The following is a 16,618-nucleotide window of genomic DNA, read 5'->3' as shown; positions in this document are numbered from 1 at the left end:
ATGTCGCGCTGGTGAGCGCTGGTGAGAGACATGCAGCGCAGCGCTAACACTCCAAGACAAAAGACTAAGGAACTTGCCCAATCGCCGTGGACCTCCCAACCCCCCATGCGTCTTCCTACATGTCTAGTCAGACGGACCGCTGGGACTAGACGTGCATCGTGGCATCCTGCGGGATAGGGACGACTCTAAGACCGGCGGGTTGGGTGTCCTGCGACAAATACGTGTCAACTCTAAGGCAACCGGATGCCCAAAGTTTAAACACTCTGGAAATCCCGTCCTTCATTCCCATTCCCATGCTCCCCAGCCATTGCGCCCCCCTCCAGGTTCCGCCGTCCTACGGCATCAGGAAAGTCCATCTTGTCCGTCTCCTCTATCCGAACGGTCCGTCTTTCTTGCATCGTGGCCGCCAGGGAGTCATGGATTTGGATTCGGAAACCGTAGCTGCGGTTGTCGGCAACCAGTTAGCGGCGTTGGGGGGGAGAGTCTTGATGTCATTGATATCAAAACACCCCAGTCGATTTTCGAGAATTTCCAGTAAAAGCTCCGCAGACTCCAAAGCAACAAAGGGACCCCAGCAAGCTGGTCAGCAAGCTGGGGGCTTGTGTTGCCAAACCGGGGAATGCCCAAATCGGGCAGAATGGTCCCCTTTTGATTCGTTTTTCTTTTACACCACACAGTATTTCAATGACACATTGAACCGTGGAAAGCCTGCTCATCGAGAGCCACAACGCTGGATCGGACATGAATCTGTCAGAACAGACTTTCCTCAGTACGGGTAGTTCGTACAACGACTATGTCGTTGACGGTTGGATTAGCGTCTGAGTTCAAGGCTCAGGCTACCTATCCGCCAGCCCTGATTTACCCTAGTCATGGGGTGTCTGAGTCCATCGGAGAAACAGCATTTTGGCACACCGTACCCAGCCGACGCGGGAAATGCATACATTGGTGGTGGGAAGTGGGAAAGGAAATGCTGTTAAACCTTGCCATAATAGAGCCCCTTCTCCCTCATCAAAGGATGCAGGGACCCGGCCAGGGGCTGTCATTCTAACTCTGGCTGCACAGATGGTTCTGTATAATAAGTGTCATTCTTCGAAGGCGAGCAGACCGTATCTTCGGGGCAGCCGTACTCTTCTGTACACCATCCTGCACAGAGCTTTTCCAAAAGCAAAGGTGGACTCTTATTCTCACAGGCCAGCGCGCTTGAAGATGAAAACCCCCGTCGTCTGATGAAGAGCTACCTGAATCGTCAACCACACGCTAAACTAGATGTTTCGTTCGCCCGGGCTTTGCCAGCCGGGACGAATCCCGGCGGCTTCTCGAAACCTGCAGCTCGTGCTTCTTTTGTTCTCAACTATCCCAAGCAGCGAGACTAAAACAGTTCGAGGCTGAACGTGGCCGGACGGTCCGGCGGCGCACTGGCCTGTGAGGCAAGGTAGTAGGTAGTAATTGATACGCGGTAAAACTAGGATGGTTCTTCACCACTACACGCCTCGTCGACGAATGAGTTTGCCGGGCACACTCCCACAAGCTCGCGCACATGCGTTGCCATGTGTTGCCATGCGTTCGGCTCGCCGTTCCTCCGTAGGAGGCTGACATCATTCCTTTGGTGGCCCTGCCCTAAGAAATTTGTTGGGGAATTCGTTGTCAGCAGCCAGCCGCTGTCATAATTGTCTTACAGCCAGCACAATGCGACCGCAATCGATAATCCAAGTAGGTAGAGACGCCAAGAGCCGCTGCACAATATCAACCCCAAGTTCAGCTCAGAACTCCAGGACTGCTCACCAGGCCATCGACGAACACCAGGTTCCGATGAGATCGTCAACTTTCCCCCCCTCGAGATGTTCGATTTCCTCAATGAAACAAGCCATAGCCAAGGCCTCTGCCCCTCCCGAGTGATTCCCGTCTGAGCTACCCTGGCCACACCCACTCTCGCACCCATGCCTATCCTGGTTTGGACCCTCCCTCGTCCCCATTTTCGACCCTCGGGCTTGCGACGGTACCGATGGGCGAGACAATAAGCACGCGCTTTCCTCCTTCTCTGCATCCGTGGAGAGATGGCAAATTTATGTGCCGGCCAGTTCCCCTTCAAGACACACTACCTAACCCCCGGCACGCAAGTCACACTTAGCTTCGGCTTGACATGTTGGAGTGACATTGACTGGCTTTGCAATAAAACGATCGTCCCGCCCGTGCTGGTGGTCTCAGATGCGAACATGTCCTGTTCCTGTTAACCTTCGCATTCCACCCCTCCTCCCACCCATCCACCCATCCAGTTGCCCCCCTCCATCTTCGAGAAAGAGAAAGAGAGAGAGAAAGCCGATGCAGCATCCCAGTGAACTACCTTGAGAGCTTCGGTTTTAGGTTCTCCGGCGGCTTGCTCAACTCAATTGACCGTTGGTTGAACTGCGCCAGTACCAGTCCCTTACACAAAGCCATTGGGCTTTTTCGTGTCTCGTACCATAAACAAGTTTCCCCGACTTTCTACCTCTCTCGCGTACCCACGTCCCTTCGCGCGCAGTCATGCCCAAGCTGCCCTCGCTGGTCCCGGCGGCCGTCGCCCAGCCTCTGTACCGCGGCACCGAGCTGGTGAGAGGCGCCGTCGGCAGTTTGACCTGGGGACCGGCCCTCTCCATCGCCAAGCCCGCCATCCTCTCGGTATTTTCCAAGATTGAGCGCGGCACCCTCCTGCTCGTCGATGAGCCCGCCGAGTTCCGGAGGGTGTTTGGCCAGAAGCTGGGCGCAAAGTACAACGAGAACCTCACCAATGGCGACCACGTTCCCCGCCGCGCCGATGCGGTGCCCCGGGTGGAGCTGGTCGTCAAGAGCGATGCCTTTTGGATGCGCCTGTTCTTGTTCGCCGACATGGGTTTTGCGGAATCGTACATGCTGGGAGAGATCGAATGCAAAGACTTGACCGCGTTCTTTCAGGTCAGTACACGCAGACGACTCTCATTGTCTTGACCACCTTGTACTGTGGCTAACTTGACTTGACCACAGCTCTTCATCGTTAACCGGGAAGAAATGGGAAATGGAACCACCTGGATATCGAGCTTGTCCACCGCGGTCTCAAGCCTGGCACGAACCACCAACACCCTGTCAAACGCGCTCCTCAATATCTCGGCGCATTACGATATCAGCAACGACATGTTCGCCGCATTCCTGTCGCCAGACATGACGTATTCATGCCCCATTTGGAAAACTCACAGCGACCCGAGCGAGCCAGAAGAAACACTGGAGGAGGCGCAAATGACCAAGTTGCACCGCTTCATCGACGGCGCTCACATCAAGCCCTCGGATCACGTCCTGGAAATCGGAACGGGCTGGGGCTCCTTTGCGATCGAGGCGGTCAAGAAGACGGGCTGCCGCGTCACGAGCTTGACGCTCTCCAAGGAACAAAAGGCGCTCGCGGAGGAGCGCATCGAAGCCGCGGGCTTCTCCGACCGCATCGACGTCAAGCTCACGGACTACCGAGAATTAGAGACACCAGGCAGGCCGTTTGACAAGATTGTGTCAATTGAGATGTTGGAAGCCGTCGGCCAGGAATTCCTGGCTACGTATTTCGCGCAAATGGATAGATTGTTGAAGAGGGATGGGGGTATCGCAGTCTTCCAGTGCATTACCATGCCCGAGGGTCGTCATGAGGCGTATTCCAAAGGCGAAGAGTAAGTCGTGATGCGGCTATGAGAAGAAAAACGGGTGCTGACAGTCTCCAGCTTCATCAACCACTACATCTTCCCCGGAGGGTATCTACCATCGATCACTCAGCTGCTGAACCACATCAGTAAAGAGTCCAAGGGGACTCTCATTGTCGAAAAGGTTGAGAACATTGGGGGCCACTACTCAAAAACTCTGAGGCTGTGGAAAGAAGAATTCCTCCGCAACTTTGACGCAAAGATTCGTCCAGCGTTAAAACGTGAGCATGATGACATGACTGAAGAAGAGATAGATGTATTTAGAAGGAAGTGGGAGGTAAGACACATACCATCTATTCCTCTTGGTTTTTCTAAGCTAATTGTTATGCAGTACTACTTCACATACTGCGAAGCCGGATTCCGAACAAAGACGCTTGGCGACGTAATAATAACTGTTGGGCGAGAGGGGGCACTGGAGTTGATGGAAGGCATTCCGCTGTGAAGACAGTGGACATTTAAGTCTTGACGGAACAAGTGCGGTTCCTGGGTTGACAGGTCCACCCGAAAGGGACAGTGTCATAATTGTGAAGACTTGTGTCGTGTGAGGCCCGGATCTTGATGAGTCTAAGCAGCGTAGAGGATAAAGACTCATTTCTTTTTCTTGGACTTATTAGACTTTGGTTTCGAATTCGTCGAAGCGCCTCCAAATCGAGGAAAGCGGTTGGCGTGATCAACATCGAATGCGGACTTGTGTTTCCTGAATAACAGCATCGTCACCCGCGCATCTTCGATACTCGAATGAGCACCGCCTTGGATGGTGACCTTGAGTAACTCCTCCGCGAGTCTCCTCAGTGCTGGCTTTCCGCCGTTGCTGTACTGCCGAAACGCTGGGTGTTTGGCTGTATCGCGAATATCTTTACTCGGATGACTCAATTTCAGGACATCCAAATCGTGCTTTATGTCGTGGGCAACGACTATTCTATCTTTGAGAAGCGCGGCGACTTCCCTCTGGACGTCGTCAAAATCTCGTGCGAATCTCATGTGCTTGGGGAGGATCCCGCTGACAGCACTTCGCCAATCCGTCACCCGCTCTTGGGGTCGCACATATGAGTCGTATACTTGGCGTCCGTGGAAGTCGACGATGCTCACGCGAGCCAGAACGGATTCATATCCTCCGTCGCCGACACCTACCATTTCGCAGTCGATGGCGATGTACTTGCCGACATCGAGCCCTTCTATGAGACCAGAGTTGATCTTGTCCTTTTCGGATCCGAGCATGGAGTTGTTCTTCAAGCCGAGACCGTAGGCCTCGGCTAGTGCTTCCGATGAGATATCATTCTCCTCGGCCCAAAGAGCGAGTGATGGCGACGGGCCGACCTTGGGTTCGACTTCAACCTTTGAGCTTTGAGTAACACCCATGCGTCCGTTCTTCTCTTTTGTGGTCTTTGGAGCGGCCTTGGGTATTTCCTTCTTGTCCGATTTTATTTTAGTTTTTTTGGACTGTTGGTGGTCTGAGGATGAGGTGTCTGCCTTTCTCTTGACGCCTCCAGATGCCTTGGCTGGTGCAGCTGCGGAAGAAGATGGGCCGGCCGCTTTGAGTTGTGCCTGAAGCTTCTTCCAATTTGAGGATAGCTCAGGGGCCATATTCTCTGCTGCTGCGTGAGACAGTTTTAGATATCACCACTGAAATGTCGGTGAGATGAGAAGACCCAAGATCCTCAGGAATATTAAAATTTGGTGAACAAGAATCTCTTGTATGTGAAGTCGGCGTTGGAAGTAGAGCCGAAGTGCAAGAAAAATAAAAATGCAATTATCGAGGTCGAAAGGAGTGGAGTCGGCTCCTGATTAGCGCATCTCGGCAGCAGGGGTTCACGGCAATTTCTTCACCGCCTTTGGGCAGATCGCGCTTTCTGCCACACCACCTTCCCCTTCTCGCCGCAGTTGGATCATCTTTTGCGACCGAGGGCATCAAGCCGCCTGGCGCAAACTGTCACCATCCATCAAATATCAACCACCACATCGAGCATTCATCATGGCGGCACACGGCGCTAATGGCGAGGCCTCTGTCGGCTCCAGTGAACCCCGTCAAAAGGGAAGAGCCACCCCGGAAACTATTAGGTTCGTCATCTCAACACCCCTCCAACCCATCCCGACTGGCGGGCCCATTCGAGGCTTCTCACTAACCCATCGGGCGCAGAGCAGGATGCATCGCCATGGTCAAGAAAGAAGGTATTCCACGCCGAGCCGAGATTCTCAGCATCAAGGAAACGAAGAGCGGTCGCCAATTCTACTGCAACTTTGACAATTTCAACAAGCGTCTCGACGAATGGGTCCCTACCATCCGAATCGACTTCGACCAAGATGTCGAGTGGCCGTTACCCGACAAAGACAAGCCTAAGGATCCTAAGACGAAGAAAGGCGTTGCTACGTCAAAGAACAAGGTCTCCAAGAAGTCCCAAAAGAGACCTTCTAAGCGGGAGCAGTCGGCACCGTCAGAGGCCGCGACGCCGCACCCATGGACAGAGTTCGTCGAATCGCAGAGTCGCAAGATGACGCCTACGGCCGAGGAAAGCCAGAGCCAGACTCCAGCGACGGGCGATGCAACAGCCACTCCCGCAGCAGGGGGCGATGAGATGGAAATCGACCTGGAGGAGGAAATCCAAAAGAAGGATTTACTAAGCGGCTTCAGCCGCGAAGACGAGATCGAGAAGCTTAGGACACACGGCTCGATGACGCAAAACCCCGCCGAAATTTCCCGAATTCGAAATATTTCCAAGGTCCAGTTTGGAAAGCACGATCTGTTTCCCTGGTACTTTTCCCCGTACCCTGAGGTCTTCAACCAGGAAGATGTTATTTTCATCTGCGAGTTTTGTCTCGGGTACTATGGCGATGAAAAGTCCTTCGTGAGGCATCGGCACAAGTGTACTTTGCAGCATCCTCCTGGCAACGAAATTTATCGCGACGAGTCTGTCTCCTTCTTCGAGATCGACGGTAGACGGCAACGTACATACTGCCGGAACCTCTGTCTCTTGTCCAAGATGTTTCTTGACCATAAAACGCTATACTATGATGTCGACCCCTTCTTGTTCTACGTCATGACAAGTCGAAGCGACAAGGGTTGCCACATTATTGGTTACTTTTCCAAGGAAAAAGAGAGCGCAGACGGGTACAACGTTGCTTGTATTCTGACTCTACCTCAATACCAGCGCAAAGGGTATGGTCGGTTGCTGATTCAATTCTCGTACGAATTGTCAAGGATCGAGGGGAAGCTTGGTTCGCCTGAAAAGCCGCTTTCTGATTTGGGTCTGCTGAGTTATCGGCAGTATTGGGGTGAAAACATATTGGACCTCATCGTTGGTTATAATGAGCGCGATGAGAAGACTACGATCGAAGCCATCTCGACGGCCCTTGCCATAATTCCGCAGGACGTGGAGCACACGTTACAAGCGCTTAAGATGCAGGTGTATCACAAGGGCGAGCACAAGATTGTGATTCCCGAAAAGCTGATCCAGCAGAGGGAGAAGCAGAAGGTGAAGCAAAAGAGACTGATCGATCCGAGCAAGATCCAATGGAAGCCGCCAGTGTTTACAGCCTCCACGAGAACATGGGGATGGTAAAAGGGCAATTGCTCAGACAAGTGGTTTCGACAATGAGGCGTTTGGAAAAGCTATTGTATTTGAAGCATATGATACCCCTATATTTTGCCCCTCCCTAAAACAAAGGCAATGTTCAATTAGAGTGACGAGTTTCTGTAACGAAGAATTGGTGCTGATATTGCCGGCTTTGGGCTGCTGTGATTGCGAAATCCTGCGTGGGGCGAGCGCATTTCCTTTCTCTAATGCCTCCGCATTCGGAGGCGACAACCTCGAACTTCACTCCGACATGTACCTACAAGCAATCAACTCCATGCAGTAAATCAAGGTCGCCTTTCCAGCTTCATCGGTGAACCAACTTCGAGCGGAGGTGATGAAGCATAGCGTGACGACTATATCAAAGCACCTCACTCAATTACCTCACCACCACCGACCCCTCACACACTCCGCCTGCATTTCATTCACTTGCGCGGCTATCACAGATACTCGCAAGCTCCCCTCCATTTCTACGTACTCACCATCCCGACAATTCTGTTCAGCGTCGGCAAATTTCTCATCATCGAGAATGAACGCCCCCTTGCACAAGAAGCCAATCAACCTCCTCCGAGGCTGGCCCTCGCCCTCCCTCCTCCCAGCAGCAGCCCTCTCCGCCGCCGCCGTAAAGACGCTCGCCGACCCCGCCGTCTACGTCCCGGGGCTCCAGTACGGCCCGGACCCGGGCTACCAGCCTCTGCGCGAGTCCGTCGCCCGTTGGCTGTCGGCCTTTTACCCCGCCGTCGACCCCGCACCTCCCACCACCGCGGATGATGCCGCCGCCACAACCACCACCACCACCACCGCCGGCCACCACCCGCCCGACGTCCGGCGCATCTGCATCACGGGCGGCGCGAGCCAGAACCTCGCGTGCATCCTCCAGTCCTTTACTGACCCTCTCTACACGAAGAATGTCTGGATGGTGGCGCCGTGCTACTTTCTCGCCTGCCCCATCTTTGCTGACGCCGGCTTTGACGGGCGCCTGAAGGCGGTCCCTGAGGACGATGATGGCATTGATATCGAGTACTTGAAAAGGGGGCTCGAGGCCGCGGGCGAAGGTGGCGATGAGGTGAGTTCTCACTTTGGTGTTGGTACAGATAGCACTTTTTCATATTTATTTCATCTCATCGCGGCGAGCGTCATGACATGCCATCGGTAATGTGAGAGAGGAAAAGAAAATTAGAGAGAGAGAGAGAAAGAAAGAGAGAAAGAGGGAGAGAAAGAGAGAGAACTAGAGAGAGAACTAGAGAGAGAACTAGAGAGAGAGCATCGCGCTGACAACGCTCACAGCACTTCAAAGAAGCCAAAAAGAGAAAACTCTACCGCCACGTAATCTACCTAGTCCCAACCTGCTCCAACCCAACAGGCAAAACAATGTCCCTAGCCCGCCGGTACGAACTCGTCCGCCTCGCCCGGCAACACGACGCCCTCCTCATCGCCGACGACGTCTACGACTTCCTCCAGTGGCCCCTCGACACCGCCCCAGGACCGGGCTACACCCCGGCAATGCGCCTCCCTCGCCTCGTAGACATTGACCGCGCCCTCGGCGTCCCCGACGCCTCCTTTGGCAACGCCGTCTCCAACGGCTCCTTTAGCAAGATCGTCGCCCCCGGGATGCGGACAGGCTGGGCGGAAGGAAGCCCCGCATTTGCGTACGGCCTGTCGCAGACGGGATCCACGTGCAGCGGCGGCGCGCCGAGTCAGCTGGCGGCCGTGATGGTCTCGGAGCTACTCGAGAGCGGGGCGCTGCAGAGGCAGCTAGACGAGGAGACGAGGCCCGCCCTCGCGAGGCGGCACGGAGCTATGATGGCGGCCATTGCCGAGTACGTGCAGAAGCCGCTGGGCGACGGGGTCGTTGTTCGCGGGTCGGCGCTCAAGGGGGCGGGGGTGTTTGGTGGGTATTTTGTGTGGTTTAGTGTGCCCGAGGGTATGTCGAGTCGGGAGGTTGCTGTGAGAGCCAAGGAGACGGAGAATTTGGTCATTGGGCACGGTACGCAGTTTGAGGTGCATGGGGACGAGGACGCTGCGAGGTTTGATAGGGAGATTCGGCTTTGTTTCTCGTGGGAGCCGGAGGAGGATGTCGTGGAGGGGGTCAAGAGGCTGGGAGCGGTGTTGAAGGCCATGAGGGATGGTATCCAGTGGAAATCCTCCAGCTCTCTGGACGTGGACAATGTTAAATAAGGTAGCAAAAACCAGTCGCCCCCTTGCGGCGGACCTCTTCGTTTGAAGCTTGATTAATTGAACTACAAATGAGTGGGTTTGAGTAGGGTCGCTCTCCAGACAAAACGTTCCTCTGTTACCGCTCAGATGGAGGCTTTAACCTCGGACTACGAGTTCTTTCAGTAGAAAAAGCGTGATGAAAATATTTTATACAACTCTAGGAGTGTTGGAGCTTGTATGCTCGGGGTTGAATGGGAACCTTGGCTTGGCTAAAGCCCGTTGTGCCTGTCCTAGACCGCCAAGACAGGAAGAGAATACGAGGCACAGTACTTAATTTTGAAGTACTAGAGAGTGTGCAAAAAAGGCGGGTGAATAGAATTGTTCGAGATCCTCATGAAGCCCAAAACCACTCCAGGTATAAGGAGTTGCTTGCTGTAATATCCAAAGCCTGAGCTGTATACTCAACCCTGTTCCATTCGGCTCATTTAACCAGTCAGTAAGCACAGCAGGGTGAAGATACAGGAACGGCGGATGAAAATGAACCACATGGTATGGGCGATCTCACGAAGAGAGATTCATAGATCCCGTAACAGAAGTCGTCTCTTGAGGATCTTGGAACACGAGATTGAAATTTCATCGCCGAGGTTGGCATCATGATTTGAAGGGACGGAGTAACATGTCCAGAAACATTTATTCACGGTCATCAAGAGACGAAGCTCCTGGATATCTATTTAATGCAGGTTGGTTGGCATATAATCCCAACCCATCCAGAATAACGATCAGCCGCACGCAAAAGTGGCCGGAAAGCTCGGATAGTTAATAGCCTCGTCCCGCGGTCATGCTTACCTCGCTGAGGTATCAAGATTCGAGCCTCGACGCTGCGTTCTGTTATTTTCCTTTTTTGTTGCAATACTTTTTTTTTCATCATCTGCCGTCGCTTCAGAAAGGGGCGCAACTATACTGGCGCAGCAAAGATATCACTCGACACTAGTCGCCATTGCCTCGTCATGTCATGATCAACTGATGAAACCATCCCACACCGCCATGCCGATGAGTCAACGCCTCATTCAGATGCTGTAAGGCTTCGCGTCAGTAAAGATGAGATGAGGCTTCCGCTTGGCAAGGTCCAAAATCGTTTCGGCAAAGACGCCGTTGGCCCCTGTTGCAGGTCAGCATCACAATTCAAAAGGTCATCAAGTGGAAGGGTGTTTGAGTGTCTTACATGCAAACCAGCTTCCTGTATTCTGTGGTTAGCGGTATGTTTGCCACGGTCGACGTGGCGGTACTTACGGGTGTAGGCGGTGATGCGGCCGACATCGACACTCTCGTGGACCAACCCAAGCTTGGCAGAGCTCAGGACCAAGTCAAGGCACTCGGTGATTTCCTCGTCACTTTCGGATGTCTGTGCCTGGATTAAGAGACTCATCGGCCAGGCGTTAGACAGACCAATGTGGGGTCCTGGACATGATCAGCTGTCGTTCTTTCATTCCCTACCAATTAAGGGTCAAGCTCACCTCCGATTCCACGGAAAGCAACGCCCTCGAGAAAGTAGGGATTGCCAGTCTTCTCCAAGAGCATTCTCCTGGTGTTCTTGTACGTCTGGTCGTCCGCAGGCAAGAACCCCATGAGAGGAAGTGCCAGGAGCGACGGGTAGTTCGCATCATCCATGAGGATGGCGGAGCCGTACCCGTCGACCTCGTACGCGAAAACGTCTCCGTACTTGGCATGCTTCACAATGCCGTTGTTCCAAACGCCATCGGCTATGGTTTGACTCCACTTGTCCACCGTCTGCGAAAGAACGTCTTTGCCGGCCTCCTTCAAGAAGAGGGACGTGCGCTTCAGCTCCACGGCCATCATGGCGTTCGCTGGGATGAAGAAGCCGAGGATCGTAGCGTCATCGCTGGGCCGGAAGGCCGACCTCACGAGACCCGTGCCGTTATTCAGGGGGTTGCCGACGCCCCTAAGGTTTAGCGTCTCGGTACCCGCGTCCGTCCTGCGCTGGAAGGTGTACTCATTTTTCTGGAAGCGGCCCGTCTCCGGGTCGAACGTCGAGCGGGACTGTTCCTCCAAGACGTTAAGCACCGTCTCCAGAGCCAAAAACCACCTCCCCGTCATGAAATCCTTAGAGTCTGTGTGCTCGTAAAAGTCATTGCCCAGCGCGAGGAAATGCGCCAAAGAATCTAGCTCGTACTTGCACTCAAACACAAACGAGGGCTCGTAGATGGGGTGCACGGTGTCGTCCTGTCCATTGTGACTCGGCTGCAGATTCGCAATCGGAGGGGGCTGGAAAGCGTTGCAATACGGCGACTCAATGACATACTCCGCCTGTGTGTTGATGGCTCCTAGGATCAGCTTGAAAATGGCTGGATCCTTCTTGGCCAAAGCTTGGTAGGGCGATAACTGGTTCGTGCTGTCACGCAGCCACTCGGCAATAATGTCGCCTGTGATGATGAATGACTGCGGTCCCTCCCATTTGCCTTCGTCGCGCATGCTACGGCCCTTGAGATCGACGAATCGAGTATCGGTGCCATCGGTATGGAACTTGACAGTGGTGTCAGTCGTCGAGGGGAACGCGTTCTCAAAGAGCCTGGCCAGGTCAGGGTCTTTCATTCTGGATGTGACGTCTTCGATGACCTTCTCGATGGCGTCGGAACGAAAGGTTCGACATCGAGGATCGGGTCGTTGGTAGGGCAGGCCAAGGGGGCCTTCGCTCAGAGGTTTACTGGTAAAACAGTCTTATCTTAGCATTGGTTCGTGATCTCAAGCAGATTGCCAAGTTGAGAGTAGCAAGCTCACTGGGGAAACGTAGAGTATTGCGCGTAGTTTGGACATGCTTCCCGATCCTCACCCGTCAGAGGTTCTTGCGCCGCGTAGGTCTGGCCGACCAGCAGACCCAGGGGTAGCAGCAGGTCGAATACTGTGCGTAAGGACATGGCTACGAGCGCTGTGATGGGAGGAAAGGTGGAAATGAACAAAATTGAGTCTATGGCCGCATGGGTATCAATCGCCGAGGAACTCTTGCAGGGAGAGCGTTGGGTCAACGAGGCAAAACAAAAAAAGCGATCGTGTTACGAAGTGATGTGCGACGTTGGATTGACGCGGAAAATAAGACGATGAGCTCCCTGCTAGCCAGGTGTCCGCTGCGTCTTTTGGGGGGGAACCGGCAGCGTCACTGTGGTCCCTTGCAGGAGCTCTGACGGGGGTTGCGTGTTTTAGCGTCGCATCTTGGCGACTCGGGCCCACTGCGGGGTGACGCGGGGCGCCCCCGGCTTCCGTGCCGCTCCCGGGCCGGCGACCGGTAATAATGGGAGGAAACCTACGAGCGCAATTTCAACCCTTATGTTCTGGATACAATAGGGACTGAATCTTATGCCAGCATTATTGGAAGGCCAAATTCTCTCGCGACTGTTGGAGATTTACGGGTAATGGCATGTGGCATCTTGCATAAGTGCGAAACTCTGGCGTCGGAGTCTCAAAGCTAGCATACGGGAGAGTTGTTCTATAAAACGGCGCTTTCTTTCCGTTGTTCATGCGCCAGCTTAATTTAGCATTCTGATTTATTCACCCAAGCATGAGCCAGGTGATCATTTCTTGGAGAAGAATGACATGATGTTGCCCTGTCCCTTGGGAGCAGGCTTCTTCGGCTTCGCAGCCTGGCTTCCCGAACTTGGCGCAGATGAAGTCTTCGCCACCTTAGCGGGCGGCGGGGGCGCCTCATCTTCAGAGAACTCTTCCCAAGACGGCTCTTGAATAGTAACTGGTGGAGCCACGTTAGTTTCGAGACTAGAAAGTGAAGACATCCGAACCTACCAAGGTAACCCTGATCGTCCATGATCTGCTTCTTCTTCATGACTCTCCGCTTGCCACGCCGACGGCCGTCGCCCGCGCTAGAGACGACTTCCGCAGGCTCAGGTTCGTGTTTCGCTTCTGTCTCTAGAGCCTCGTCCATCGGCTCGTCCAAAGGCTCTTCCTCATTCTCTTCGGGCTCTTCCTCTTCCTCGCTCTCATCCATCATCATCTTCAGCTCAGCCTCGCGGTCCCTTCGTGACTTTCTTCCAGAGTTGGCTGGGACCTTCGCGGCGGGAATATCGTCGTCGTCGTCCTCGCCATCATCAGATAATGCAGGTGCCTCGACGGGGGTCGGTTTCGGGGCCTCTTTCGGCTTCAATGCTGCTTTCGCTGCAGCTTTGGCAAACATCCCCGAGATGCCAGACGAGCCGCTTTTCTTCAACGATGGTGGCGCCGCGCCCTTCTTCGCTGTCGCTGTGGACGAGGGTGCGTCTTTTGTTGGCCCACTCGACTCCTGCTTGACAGGTTCTTCTGCTTTGACTTCAGGGACTGCGGGCTTGGCTGCAGATGGTGCCACTTCCTTCTTGACAGGCTTGGCCACCGGTGCCGCAGCAACGGGTGTAGGAACTGGCCCCCTGCCCTGACGGGTGCGTTTGCGGACATTAGGGTTGGTGATGGTGCCATATGTCACTGCCATGGATGCGCTTTCGTTTGTCGACTGCTCCTTGATTTGTTGATGAACGTCTGCTAGAAGTTGCAAGTCCTGAAGCACTGGTCAGCACTGTTGATAGATGCAGGGAGGGTGGGCGGGTTGAACCCTGGTGGGAAGTCTCGCCAGACTGTATATGTGGAACGAGGAAACTTCTTCATATGTAGCAAGAGTCTCTAGAGAAACGTTAGTGATCCAAGAAAACAGGAAGGGAAAATACAGTTCAAAGTACCTTTCAGGAGATCGCCAGGGACAAGGGACATGGAATGGGTGACAATGTCTTCAGAAACGGGTTCGATGTCAGGAGGAGAGCTGGTCATCTCAACATCACCATCATCCTGGACCTTCTGTGCTATTCGAGTACCGTAGATCAGGTAGGTTGCATGGATTGTGCCAGGGCGCATTCCATTCTGTGACCGATGGAAGTCATAGAGCATTCTATTGACGGGTAAGTAGTCGGATCAATGAAACAAAGCTTCTAGAACTGACCCCTTTGCTGTGTTAACATGGACTTTGAGTGCCCTGCTGAGGCTCCGATATGTAACCTGAGAGGTTTGTGAGCTCCAATTCAACGTTGAGCATGGAAAGTTGCTGCTTACAATTTTCTCCTCACTGAGGATCTGGTCCGCCAGGTACTTCTTATATTCATCCATGTTGAGGGGTCCCACTGCTCTGTAAAAGGCCTTGAATTGATCAAAAGGTTCGGTGATTGAAGTTGGCGTAAAGAAGTTGACAGCTTTTGCAAGAAATCATGACAGTGATTGCTTGTGTGGAAGGCATAAGGTAATAGTGAGGGAGACGCGTCTGGGAAGACAAAGACGCGACCCACTCTTTCTCTTAATTGATTTTCTGTGCACACCCCTCTGCTGGAGCCACTCAGGAAAGGGCGATTGGTGACGTTATCCACTAACTCTAGGTACCTACACCCCCGGTCTTTGAATCCCTGGTACTGAGCGCGCCACTCTCGACGCGACTTTTCCATCTCTCTCCAAAAGTTCACTGAAGCCTTTGCCTCTGGATATATCTGTTTGCTGGTGCCAGGCCCTCACCTACATCCCCTGCCCAGGCCCAAAGAGGGTTTTCCCAGGGCCTTCAACCTCGAAAGCCTCGGTCACTGCTGAGCATATCTTAATTTAGTCGAACCTCACCGCCGTCGCAGATCTTCAGCCATCCACTATGGCAGACAACTTTGAGGACGTCCCCGACTCGACGGACTGGCTCTCCACGCCCCTCCCCGCTCTCTCAGCAGTCGAAGCCTCCTTGCGATGCCAGGTCTGCAAGGACTTCTTCAAGACACCCATGCTTACATCATGCTGCCACACGTTCTGCTCCCTCTGCATCCGTCGCGCCTTGTCCAACGATGGCAAGTGCCCTCTCTGCAGAGCTTCGGACCAGGAGCTCAAGTTAAGGAGCAACTGGTCCCTGGAGGAGGTTGTCGAGTCGTTCGTCAAGGCCAGGAAAGATACGCTACACTTCGCGAGGACAGCGGGCCAGGGCCAGCGAGGATCCAACGGTAATGCGGCCAAGAGAAGGTTGGTCGAGGAAGGTGGCGAGCAACAGCCAGAGACCAAGCGCCTCAGGAGTTCAGCGAGGCTCAGCAGGACGAGATCGGGACAGGCTGCGGCCGCGCCAGTGCGCGAGGACGACGAAGCTGAGCAGATGGACCAAGCACAGGAAGATGACGAGACCGAGGACGCAGATTTCAGTAAGCAATGGCTCTTGTCGACGGCGCTCCGTCATTTGGGTTCCCTTCTAACACGTTTCCTTCCCAGCTCCCGACGATGGCCTAGTTCCCTGTCCCATATGTAGCAGCCGCATGAAGGAAGCACAAGTCTTTCGACACCTCGACACCTGCGACGGCTCAAAATCACCGCGTCAATCAACAGCCCCCCGCACGGCGAGCTCAAGCCGGACACCGACACCAAACACTCCCGCCCGCGGCGGACCCAGACCGCACGCAGCGCCCGAACGCCTCCCCGCCCTCGCCTACTCCATGCTCAAAGACGCCGCCCTGCGCAAGAAGATGTCCGACCTCGGCCTCTCGGTGACGGGCGGCCGACTGCAGCTGGAAAAGAGGCACAAGGAATGGGTGACGCTGTGGAACGCCAACTGCGACTCGGCGCGCCCAAAGAAGAGGGCGGAGCTGCTGCACGACCTTGACGTGTGGGAGCGCACGCAGGGTTCCAAGGCGGCCATGTTTGCGCGGCCCGGGGCGGCGGTCAAGGACAAGGAGTTTGACGGCGTCGCGTGGGCGGCGAAGCACGATACGTCCTTCAAGGACCTCATTGCCAATGCGCGTAAGTCGAGGGCGCAGGCGAAGCCTAAATCAGAAGACGAGACAGATACTCCAAAGTCAGGAGATGGCGGGGTTGCTTCAACAGAGCCGGATGCTCTCAATGTGGCTTCGCAAAGGGATGGTTCGGTGGCCTCCGCGGTGGTGATCGATTTGACGGAGCGACCAGCGGATACCGCCAGAGACGTCCCTGAGGATGGTCACCCAGTACCCATGATGCAAGTTGAGGCTTCGACAGCCACCAAACCTCAGCTGCCAGCAGCGGCATATCATCTGCGCGACGGCTTCTCAGAGCCACAGATACCCAGCAGTCAGGAGGCGCGGTGACTCTGCGTGGTAGTTGCATGACATAGCGCTTTCTTCCTTATTATACCCTGTCGACTGTAAGATGTACAGACTTGCTTGAATA

At 54.3% G+C, this 16,618-nt stretch overlaps 7 protein-coding genes across 7 annotated transcripts; 4 read left to right on the top strand and 3 right to left on the bottom strand.

Annotated features, from left to right (window-relative positions):
• Positions 1 to 2,520: 2,520 nt before the first annotated feature.
• On the top strand, positions 2,521 to 4,134 carry CORC01_10621 (cyclopropane-fatty-acyl-phospholipid synthase; the record flags this gene model as incomplete). The annotated part of the gene is made up of 4 exons (XM_022622248.1): positions 2,521 to 2,928; positions 2,998 to 3,662; positions 3,714 to 3,969; positions 4,024 to 4,134. The coding sequence occupies 4 exons, from the start codon at positions 2,521 to 2,523 to the stop codon at positions 4,132 to 4,134; spliced, it is 1,440 nt and encodes a 479-aa protein (XP_022471210.1).
• Positions 4,135 to 4,280: 146 nt separating this feature from the next.
• On the bottom strand, positions 4,281 to 5,276 carry CORC01_10620 (RNA exonuclease 4; the record flags this gene model as incomplete). Its single annotated transcript, XM_022622247.1, has 1 exon — positions 4,281 to 5,276. One exon carries the CDS (start codon positions 5,274 to 5,276, stop codon positions 4,281 to 4,283), a length of 996 nt encoding a protein of 331 aa, XP_022471209.1.
• Positions 5,277 to 5,664: 388 nt separating this feature from the next.
• Positions 5,665 to 7,249, top strand: CORC01_10619 (histone acetyltransferase E; the record flags this gene model as incomplete). Its single annotated transcript, XM_022622246.1, has 2 exons — positions 5,665 to 5,750; positions 5,830 to 7,249. 2 exons carry the CDS (start codon positions 5,665 to 5,667, stop codon positions 7,247 to 7,249), a joined length of 1,506 nt encoding a protein of 501 aa, XP_022471208.1.
• A 541-nt stretch (positions 7,250 to 7,790) lies between these two features.
• On the top strand, positions 7,791 to 9,439 carry CORC01_10618 (aminotransferase; the record flags this gene model as incomplete). The annotated part of the gene is made up of 2 exons (XM_022622245.1): positions 7,791 to 8,327; positions 8,549 to 9,439. The coding sequence occupies 2 exons, from the start codon at positions 7,791 to 7,793 to the stop codon at positions 9,437 to 9,439; spliced, it is 1,428 nt and encodes a 475-aa protein (XP_022471207.1).
• Positions 9,440 to 10,485: 1,046 nt separating this feature from the next.
• Positions 10,486 to 12,351, bottom strand: CORC01_10617 (uncharacterized protein; the record flags this gene model as incomplete). The annotated part of the gene is made up of 5 exons (XM_022622244.1): positions 10,486 to 10,577; positions 10,641 to 10,655; positions 10,709 to 10,876; positions 10,933 to 12,140; positions 12,215 to 12,351. 5 exons carry the CDS (start codon positions 12,349 to 12,351, stop codon positions 10,486 to 10,488), a joined length of 1,620 nt encoding a protein of 539 aa, XP_022471206.1.
• A 651-nt stretch (positions 12,352 to 13,002) lies between these two features.
• Positions 13,003 to 14,569, bottom strand: CORC01_10616 (DNA polymerase subunit Cdc27; the record flags this gene model as incomplete). Its single annotated transcript, XM_022622243.1, has 6 exons — positions 13,003 to 13,175; positions 13,229 to 13,970; positions 14,025 to 14,092; positions 14,149 to 14,354; positions 14,406 to 14,461; positions 14,516 to 14,569. The coding sequence occupies 6 exons, from the start codon at positions 14,567 to 14,569 to the stop codon at positions 13,003 to 13,005; spliced, it is 1,299 nt and encodes a 432-aa protein (XP_022471205.1).
• A 523-nt stretch (positions 14,570 to 15,092) lies between these two features.
• On the top strand, positions 15,093 to 16,536 carry CORC01_10615 (DNA repair protein rad18; the record flags this gene model as incomplete). The annotated part of the gene is made up of 2 exons (XM_022622242.1): positions 15,093 to 15,621; positions 15,689 to 16,536. The coding sequence occupies 2 exons, from the start codon at positions 15,093 to 15,095 to the stop codon at positions 16,534 to 16,536; spliced, it is 1,377 nt and encodes a 458-aa protein (XP_022471204.1).
• Positions 16,537 to 16,618: the final 82 nt, after the last annotated feature.

The sequence above is a fragment of the Colletotrichum orchidophilum genome (assembly GCF_001831195.1).
Source record: "Colletotrichum orchidophilum strain IMI 309357 chromosome Unknown Scaffold_107.1, whole genome shotgun sequence".
Taxonomy (NCBI): domain Eukaryota; kingdom Fungi; phylum Ascomycota; class Sordariomycetes; order Glomerellales; family Glomerellaceae; genus Colletotrichum; species Colletotrichum orchidophilum.
Note: the sequence above shows the minus strand (reverse complement) of the source record. Positions and strands in the feature narration are given on the sequence as shown.